This window comes from Littorina saxatilis, linkage group LG8 (assembly GCF_037325665.1).
Source record: "Littorina saxatilis isolate snail1 linkage group LG8, US_GU_Lsax_2.0, whole genome shotgun sequence".
Taxonomy (NCBI): domain Eukaryota; kingdom Metazoa; phylum Mollusca; class Gastropoda; order Littorinimorpha; family Littorinidae; genus Littorina; species Littorina saxatilis.
Window position 1 is genome coordinate 21,020,692 of NC_090252.1, and position 10,000 is coordinate 21,030,691.

Here is a 10,000-nt window from a genome sequence, read left to right on the forward strand (position 1 = left end):
GAACTCATTGGTCTTTGAAGGTCTTTTTGCTGGGAACTGCTGCCGATTATGACATTTTAAGCATAAAACGTTTACTAAAAAAAGAAAAAAAGTTTGTGCCTCGTTTGACAATTAAAAAATAAAGAAAACGTTTATTTAACAAGTTTCAAATTAGTTTACATATATTAACTGACGTGTTAATACACATCGAACGAAGACAGCCTTATCAGAATATCTGCATTTTAGTCAGATTTTAAGCAGGAATGGTTTTGCACCAGAAAGGCCAAACCCAAGTGTTGTGTTGTTCGTCCGTCGATTCGACGAGGACCACTCTAGTCGTCCGGGGGTTGCTGGGGCTGGCTAGTTCTGTGTGTGCGAAGATGGCTGACAAGGCCGATCCTGGCACGGAAGGTTCGGACACAAAAGGGACAAGGGACGAGTGGGACGTCTCCAGGAGGGTTGATGGCACGGGCTTTTCGGGTCTGTCTCATCAATTCAGCGGCGGTGGTTCTGCTGGCCTCGCACATCTTGGCGCCTTTGTGGATGGAGGAGCGCCAGGTGGCACGATCCAGTGCAGATTTCTCCCACGTGTCAGGGTTGATGGAAAACGCTTTCAGTGAGGCTTTGAGAGTGTCTTTGAAGCGTTTCTTCTGTCCTCCGTGGGACCGCTGGCCCTGTTGCAGCTCGCCATAGAACAGTCTTTTCGGCAGTCTTTCGTCTGGCATACGGGCTACGTGCCCAGCCCAGCGAAGCTGGGACTGCATCAGGATGGTAGTGATGCTGGGGAGATCTGCTCTGGCTAGCACTTCTGTATCTGGGACTTTGTCCTGCCACTTTATGCCCAGGATCTTTCTGAGACGGACCCAAGTGTTACTGAACCCGTGAAGGACATGTCTTTAACTACGAAGTGACAAATTCTGCTAATGATGAGTATCACACATTGCTAACTGCTTAAGCTTTAAACCAAAATCATGAACGTCGTGAAATGCGTCTGAACTGAAACTAATTGACGAAAGTGCTACACACACACACACCTTTTTGCGATGAAATCAGTACGAACGGAAACGAAACCGTCAGGATGCAAACCCAACGCACGTAAGGGTTCAAACAGCTCAAATATCACCCGCAGTCGTACTTTGTGTTATTTGACGACCATTGGAACACCAATTACGTGTAAAAGGGGACTGTTTACCCCAGGTAGCGAAATGTTTCTTATTTTTGTCGTTCGCTGTTAGATCGTCAGTCCGGACTGCAGGGCGAATGCGGAATGTTTCAACAGGCAATGTTTGGGAACTCATTGACAATTCAAGGGTCGGATTGGAAACACAGAGCGTAAAAAAACACGACATTTCTGAAACATCATCAAAATGTTGCCACGTTTGCCTCTTGTGTTTTAATAATAAGGCCGCCTAGCACCGTGTTAATGTTCGTACACACAGCCAAACGCGTTTGTTTGAACAATTGTCAAAAATGAGGCTGTACGAACGGAAACATACGGTGTACGAACCACATTCACGGAATTAATGTACACCACATGGTTCTGATAGGCAAAAGTCGTAACTGTACTAATGTGTGTTGGTGCTAAATAGGTGCATTTTTTTTTTAAACATTTTATTTCCTTTATATACATATAAACACAGCATAACATACATCATACACCGAGTTTATCAACAAAGCGCATACACACGTACATACCTAGACAAGACACAGACATAAACAGTAGGGTGGGTTGTCGAAAAGACAGGGGATATGGAAGGGGGGGGGGAACTGAGGTTGTGGGGGGGGGGGGGGGGGTAACTGAGGTTGGGGGAGGGGAGGGGGGTAGGTGGGGACGGTGGTCACAATTTAGCCTCCAAGTATAGGTAGGTGAATTTAAAGACACGTTTATAAACACGTCTGTGTCTCGTGACATTTATGTCCCTGGCATTGTTCAATTGCAGGACGTTTATATCCCGACCCATTCAACGTCACTGTTCATGTCGGATCCAAAGAACATCTTAGGCATGGGAAGCTATCAGGTGGCACACTGTGCGCGATGAATCAAACAGTCAACAAAGCCTCCACCAAAACAGTTCCCTGTGAGAGACATACGGTTGGAACACACGTTCGCTTAGAAGTAGAGCATGGTGGAGACCGTTCAGTCATGTGCGAGATACAAGTTTACGGACGGTTGGTCGGTTAGTATCGTCTGATTTCAAGCTTCTTCTTGTTCTTGTTGTTCTTCTTCTCCTTTCTGTCCCTTTTTCATCTCCGTCGTCCTTGCTTTGTTTAGTTTCACATGTCATGTTGTACGGTTGCATGGTTGATTGGTTGTTTGGTTGGTTGTTATTGTTGTTGTTGTTGTTGTTTATGCGATAGAGTTGTTATCATGTTTTAGAAAGTATACGTTGTAAAATGTTGTCACTTCTCAACCGCACTAACAAATAAAGTGATCAGTTCTGGTGATTATAGTGTGGTACCATCTTTGCCAAGACCGACTAGGACAGAGTGTATCTCAGCAGGTTAGGGTCGGGATTTCTAACGGATTTCTAATGGTTTATGCACATATTACAACAGAAGCTGAGAAATATGTAGTGGTGTTATCGGACTACTTTCGAGCGTTGCCGTACCAAAAATCCGTATTGTGAACACACTTCCTGAAGCTCTGTCTGGTATGTAAATAAAAGAAGCACCGAGTCACACACAAAAAACACATTCCTAACCGCAAAAATAGTGTATGTACTGAATAAAAAACACAATGTTCTAAATCTACTCACGTTAAAAATCCCTCGCGACTTTCTTTGTTTAGTGGGGCACTGAGGGGGGGTGTCGGCAAGCCTCGACCGCCGTTAGTGCCCCACTAAACAACGAAAGTCGCGAGGGATTCCCAATGCATGTGGGGTAAAATAAAACATTGTGTAATCCCTATTTAATACATCCGTCGCTTCTTTCCGTCGGCCTCAATGCTGTTTTGCTCGGCCATCAATCCACAATGACAACCTTAAAATTTAAAAAAAAGAAACAATTAAAGGCTATTGTAGTTCAAATGAAAGTCTATCAATGTGTAATATGAGTCATTTCTAATATGCTGACTGATGCCAGCAACTGAAAACAGACATGTCAACAACATATAATTATCAGCATGAGCCGACAGGTGAATGCTGATATTTATTTTGAGATATGCATGTTATAATTTGCTAACAGTCAACTTATTAGAAATAACGGTTTATTACCGTCTAATTTCGACCAAAAGAAATTTCGAAGCAATGCCGCGAATTAGACAGAATAGCCGCAATGGTAACTGAATCGCACCTACCTGAGTATACCTGTCAGTCAAAGCATTCAAGTGACCTGGATCAGCCAGTCTAGTCATTTATCTGACGTAATGAATAGATGAAATGCACTCACACAACAATATCACAAGATAAACCATGTTGAACATGCGTTTCAGTTACTTCGATTTTTATTGGTCAACAGAATCTACGCCAGACAACAAAGAAATGAGGCATACATTTGACATAAATTGTGTGACGTTATTTCACTTCATTCTTCAGAACTTTGACAAACGCATTTTTAACTGAGCAGGTCGGCATTGCACACTCAGAGGGTGGTTGGTGCCTTGCAGTTCTGTAAAGCAACCACCGACAAAACTTGTTTTGCTGTATTTCTTACATAAAAAAGTATATCACCTCAAAACACTTGAAGTGTCATTCTTTGGTATAAGTCAAGCTGATATTGTTAATTCAAAATATTTACTTTGTCTTGTTTGTTTTTTCGCGTGATAAATAAAAAGGGTCCCGAGTTTGAACGCAATATCATTTAACACGTCACCTAGAATCAATCCCGATTGGTTAAACACCCATTAATGGTGCACTAAAATGGTATTAACTGATATTGTCATCATTTTCACAAGTGTTCATTCATAACCAGGTGGCGAATAAATAACACTGCTCCCCATGTGACAGATCAAGGTGGTGAATGGGTTTGAGCTTTCAGACGAAACGTAAATTGTCAAAGTAAAAGTCAATCAGGCTGATCGTTTGATGTGTGGAATCATCGCGACTTTTGGATTCGTGTTTCCGAGGACAACGATTGAAAGCATTCACTCTCAAAGACCCAATCAATGTTGAAAATAATTACCGCGCCGACTTCATGTACATTTGCAACTGATCTATACTTGCAAAATGCAAAACGAAAAGTCATAAAACTATGAAAAAAAGGAATATGCCAAAAACTCACGGAACTCGCAAACATGACGGCAGCTCTATATATTTTTAGACTGGAAGAAAAGCGACGAAAATTACGTTCAGAATAGGGATCCCGTCTGTTATTGTGCGTATTTTTGCTTATCTCAAAAAATGACAAACGCGATGTTTGTTGGTTTGTTGTCAGACCAGCATTTGTGTTGGTCCTCTGGGAGCATATATATATCACCTTCGGTTTTTATATTTATCAACCTCGGCCTTCCGCCTTGGTCGATAACGATAAAACCGAAGACGATTAGCCCCCCTGGGACCAACACATAAGCGTGTCTGTCAAACAACCCACCAAACATCTTATAATATTGCTATTCTACTAGATATGGGGGATAATTCGCGATTTGTGATTGACCCATATCGGTTTCAACGGTTTCGGTGTTCCTGATTTTAGTAGTCTCGACGGGATTTCAGATTCGATCTTTTAGTTTTAGGCCGAGAGGTAAACTAAATAAATTGTGTTGGTATCACTTATGTTTTTAGTTTTATTTCACAGAGTAAAAACTGATTCTGAAAGAACCTGGTCAGATTTATGGCCACAATTTCACGGAGCTCATTTCAAACAGTAAGGATCGATGGTCTTGATTTTTGCAGACAGTACAGATGGTTTCGTTCGTTTCTAGGCAGATGGTTTTATTTTCTTTCAGACAGTAGAGATGGCTTAACCAATGTTGCACTGTACAAGTACGCACGTCAAAGCGGTTCGCATGTTGCGAGCCAGGCAGTGGATGGAGAACGTGCAAGATACTTGAATGGCTGGTCGTGTGTAGAAGTCACACGTGAATCCAATTCCAACAACGCCTGGTGGATGGTGGACCTAGGCAACGTGTACGACATCGAAGCAGTACACATATACACCTCAAATCAAGGTCAGTTAAATCACGAAGTTTTTCAAACACACACAAAAACCTGCATACTTCCTTCTCCATTTGGTGCTTATAAAGACGATTTCGTTTCCACTGATGTTTACTGTAGAACAAGTGCATTTGTTCTACCTGTTTGATAAACAAACAAAAAACACAAAGGCAAACAAGCTAGCAAACCAACCAAGAAACATGCGCACGTGCGCCTACCTTGTTTTGTTTTTCTACTACACTATTGTCACTGTTAATAAATATTTTGTAGGAGTTTTTACAGGTCGTTATTACACTTATTATTACACAGGCAATATCAATGCAGACAGTTTTATTTATAACTTTCTACTATCAAGTGAGAACAATTATTCAAAGCGCACATGGCAAAACTCAGTAAAAGATTGCACGTTGATTGCTCGTTGGTATTTAACACAGGGTGTTGCTATATATGTTATGTCTGTATAGTAAAATGTTTTAGGTAAGAAGACTTTTTTTATATATCCTATTTTGAGTTTTAATGAAGTGGACTGGCAATGATATAAACCATACTGTATTATGTTTGTTGCATTCAGACAATAATATGTTATTAAATTGAATTGAATTGGAGGTATAAATGCCAAAACTGTAACGGTCTTATCGTGAAAAATGACAAACGCAAGCATGTGTTAACGTGTAGTCTAAAAGTCTGTCATTTGGTTTAAATTAACTGACAGGGTTATTTTTTGTTATTTCGTTTAAGCGGACACATATATAGACAAATACACACTCGTTGAAGTACGCCCAATAAAGCCTATAAATGCCAAAACTGTAACGGTCTTATCGTGAAAAATGACAAACGCAAGCATGTGTTAACGTGTAGTCTAAAAGTCTGTCATTTGGTTTAAATTAACTGACAGGGTTATTTTTTTATTTCGTTGAAGCGGACACATATATAGACAAATACACACTCGTTGAAGTACGCCCAATAAAGCCAACAAGCTGACTTAATTTTTTTTATCAGCAACCTCTTAAAAACGGGCGTCGGCAGAGACAATGAGAAGTTAAGCGTACTTGTAAGATGATGCAGTTGTGACAATGTCTAAGTTCTGGTCATAGATTTCGATATCTTGTTTCTAAGAAGCACAACCAACTTTATTGCCAACAAAACTCCCGTTTTTTTAAACCACATATATATATATGTTAGTCTTAGGGTTAAATTAGCACGTGCGCTGTGCATGTTTCCTAATCCTAAAACGGGCTCATAATTTTAAATACTTAAGCTAAACTATTACAACAACAAAGTCATGTTTTTATTATTCTTGATATTTGTGTCTTGTTGCAGTCAAAGCCAGTGAAAACGTTTGCGTCAAAGTTTATTACAATGACCCAATAGAAACAATAGGATACTACGAGCCTCTGGGAAGCTCCACGACTGACAACGGAACATTGTGCGAGTGTTTCGCCGGCAAAATGGACAGTCTTGGTGTCTATCGCCTTAACTGTTCTTCGGTCTTGAGAGGTCGCTACGTGAAAATTGACAAACTGGGAGACAACTTAGTTTTGTGCGAAGTAGAAGTTATGGCCAAGTCACTCTGTAAGTATCAACACAGTCTTGTTTGTTTGCCAGTCGCTTTGTTTTGTGTTGATTGGGTATATGGACTGTTCGCTCTCTCTCTCTCTCTCTCTCTCTCTCTCTCTCTCTCTCTCTCTCTCTCTCTCTCTCTCTCTCTCTCTCTCTCTCTCTCTCTCTCTCTCTCTCTCTCTCTCTCTCTCTCTCTCTGACAATGTTTTGCAAATGTGTGTTGTCACGCTGAGTGATATGGTCAAGCCGTGTTCTTATTTTGTTTGTAAAAAATGAATAGTTGATTGAGATGTAATGGGTCGAAGTTTTGTTAAAATAACAGAAGTGGTGATGTACCAGTAACTTTTGCAGCGGGGTCACGTGCGGAACAGAGTATATAAAGTGTATAGTTAAGCCGTAATTAAATACAAGAGATTGGCTGTGGATCCACAGAAAAAGCAGAGAGCTAGACTGTCTTTGTATAACGTTTCATAAACATGTGTTCAGTTGTTAACTGTGAGTTGTTGTACATACCAAATGCACGCACACAAATGCGTAAACCACTAACATTAACGTTCATCTGACTAAGCAGTCTTGGCTTATTCAGTTACGTTTAATCAAATATTAACTGAACGTAAAACAGACACGCTGGTTGAACGTGAAGGCGTGGTGTGTAATGTCGTATTGCCGGGATACCTACTACAACAATGCCACTTACCATACCACATTTGATCTCATTCTTAAAGTTATAACGATTCCATTTTTGTTATGAACTATTCGTAGTGTACTCTTGCTGTAAAGCTACTCTTACACTGTGAATTGCCCTTGCGAATAGCATTTTGCAATAATTCACAATGATCGGGACATGGTCGCAAGACTTTCGTAAATGTTCTTAACTATTCCTTACAATTCGTCTCTTGCTCCTAATATTCGCAAGGAAGTCATATTGCTATTTGTTTCGCAACGTACTCGTTAGTACTCGCAAGACATGTGTAATCATCGCAATGTATTCGTGGCGCTAGCAAGCCATTCGCAACCATTCGTTATGCCTGTCTTTACATTGTGCCGAATATCCTAGCGAATATGAACATGTTGTATTCGGCAAAAAATAGACACATTTACATGAATAATATAGAAAACGGGAAGCCTTACCCATCCTTGCGAATGTCTTACAAATGGTTGCGAGTGCTTGCGAATGTGTTCCGATCATTGAGAATACATACGCATCAAAATCGCCGTTTAGTTGCAAGACGTTTGCAAGATATTCTTACTGTTTTTAAAACATTCGCAAGCAATTGCAGTCACTCGCAAGCAATCGTAAGGCTTTCGCAACATTCTTATGAATTGGGAAGAAATGGTCAAAACATTCCTGAGAAATTCGTTATGGATTCCCAACCATTCGCAAGATGTTGGCAAAATGTGCACGAATAAAATCCTTACGAATGCTTGCGAGCGCTACGCATACCTTTACGATGATTACGAATGGGTTGCGAATACTTACGAGTACGTTGTGAAGCATTCAGAATATGACTTCCTTGCGAATATTAGGAGCATTTTGCTAATGTTCGCAAACAGAGACGAATGGTGGCGAATGGTTAAGAACATTCGATTCACGAATGTCTCGCGACCATGTCCCGATCATTACGAGTTATTCGTAACATTTTTGCAAGCACTCGCAACACTCGCAAGACCACTTGCAACGTTCGTTATAGATCCGTATATATATATTCGTATACAATCGCAATGATCGGTAGACATTCACAAGCAGTCGCAACCATTCGTATGACATTTGCAAGGATTCGTAAGCCTTCAATTTTACTCTGTTTGTTCCTGTCCATTCGTCTCTTTTTTGGCCGAATACAACATGTTCATATTCGTAAGGATATTCGGCACAGTGTAAGACAGGCTTAATACTCGTTTTCATTGGACAATTTACATTCAATGAACAGAAGTAAACAGATACATGGACATGTGTGTATTATATTACCTGTCTCATTTCTCTTCAGCAAAGACCACTATTTTTATTCAAATCTTGACTTTCCCTTCTGCTTTTGGAACTTCTTCACCTTTTTTTTCTTTCCTTTTAGTCATTTTACATTCTCATCTTAACTTATACAGTGCCAGACAAATGGTTTGGCGTACCATATGGCGAGTTAAGCGTCAGTTCCCATACGGACAGTAAATACGGTGGTATTGGTTGGGATGCTACCATCTACACGGAGTATGCCCAGGTCAGGATGTAGTTTTCTTTCATGAAGTGCAATTCACTTAGGGATAGAACTTTGACGAAGTTAAGAGATGCATGCCTTGATGGATTTTTGATGACACATTTAAGCTTAATTAGAAAGTCGCATACACACTTGCACTCAACCTTATGTATCAATACATGCATACATGCGAGTCCCAGCGCCTGTTACACCTAACTACGTAATCCTTAATACTCCCCCCAGACACACAGAGGATAATTATGGGCTTGGTATATTTATTGTTTCACTGTGTTCAGTTTTGACTTCGACTCTGTGCTCTGAATAAAACTTTGTTAAGCAAATTCCTACTTGCCTTTTTTTTTTCCTTCCCCAACACTGCTTTTAACTGAAAAAAGTCTCCACATTTCCAATTCTGTTATTTTGTTTTACATTCTTTTCTCCTTTAATTTTACATGAATATGTATATGATTTCTTGCTTTCACATCCTCACGTGTCTTTTATATAACTTGCAGGAGTTCAACACACCAGTGTGTAAGTCTGTTTTCTTCTCTCTTGTTAAACATATTTACCTCCAGTACTTTATAGTTTACCGACATACCATGTATGAGCAATATCTAAACGGACGTCCTGGTGCCTGAACTCATAATAATTGTCTGCATCCAAGAGAAAAGAAGAGTAGAGCTGAGAAGAGAATTCTTCATTAAAGGCACAGTAAGCTTCCCGTAAACCATCACAGCTAGTGTCAGGCTTTTACACACAGTTCAAAACACCTTTTTATTTAAACACTCACCATTTGAGAACATCCTAGGTGCCCTCCGTAAACAGCAAGCAATTTTTAAAGAATTTAGTTTTGCGTGTTTTTTCTTACCCCTCAGCCATCGTGAACTCGTGTGATCCAGTTTCCTTTGTTTCACAATTTTGTCGTCAGATTGTGATTTCAATGCGACTCGCTGTAAGCCTATCTGCAATATCACGTTATTGTGTAACTCTGAATCTAAAACGCAACAAACGGCTGAGAGTCACACGAACTAAAGCGGTGGCGGTTGATCCGTTCAGAGGAACGGGCGCTATGTATGCAAAACTGTCGTCTGCTACGAGAAAGTCGTTTTGCGTGACACGTTTCCGGGCTTTTCTTTTTTCAAACTTTCAAAACTTCGAATTTTACTGATCTTGTCTTGATGACAA

The 10,000-nt window shown here is 40.3% G+C and overlaps 2 protein-coding genes across 2 annotated transcripts in view; one reads left to right on the forward strand and one right to left on the reverse strand.

The window, feature by feature from the left end:
* The window catches only part of LOC138974552 (uncharacterized), a 315,190-nt gene that overhangs the window by 28,140 nt on the left and 277,050 nt on the right, over positions 1 to 10,000 (forward strand). The window contains exons 12-16 of the mRNA XM_070347269.1: positions 1,920 to 2,156; positions 4,862 to 5,083; positions 6,390 to 6,641; positions 8,727 to 8,839; positions 9,328 to 9,346. Of these exons, the coding sequence (XP_070203370.1) occupies positions 1,920 to 2,156; positions 4,862 to 5,083; positions 6,390 to 6,641; positions 8,727 to 8,839; positions 9,328 to 9,346 (843 nt within the window). The remainder of the gene's footprint in view (positions 1 to 1,919; positions 2,157 to 4,861; positions 5,084 to 6,389; positions 6,642 to 8,726; positions 8,840 to 9,327; positions 9,347 to 10,000) is intronic.
* Positions 312 to 832, reverse strand: LOC138974216 (uncharacterized). The gene has a single exon (XM_070346943.1). It carries the CDS (start codon positions 741 to 743, stop codon positions 312 to 314), a length of 432 nt encoding a protein of 143 aa, XP_070203044.1. The 5' UTR covers positions 744 to 832.

Bases quoted from the DNA above. Each gene is read 5' to 3' on its own strand.
- LOC138974216 (XM_070346943.1), bottom strand. From the start codon at position 743: ATGCAGTCCCAGCTTCGCTGGGCTGGGCACGTAGCCCGTATGCCAGAC.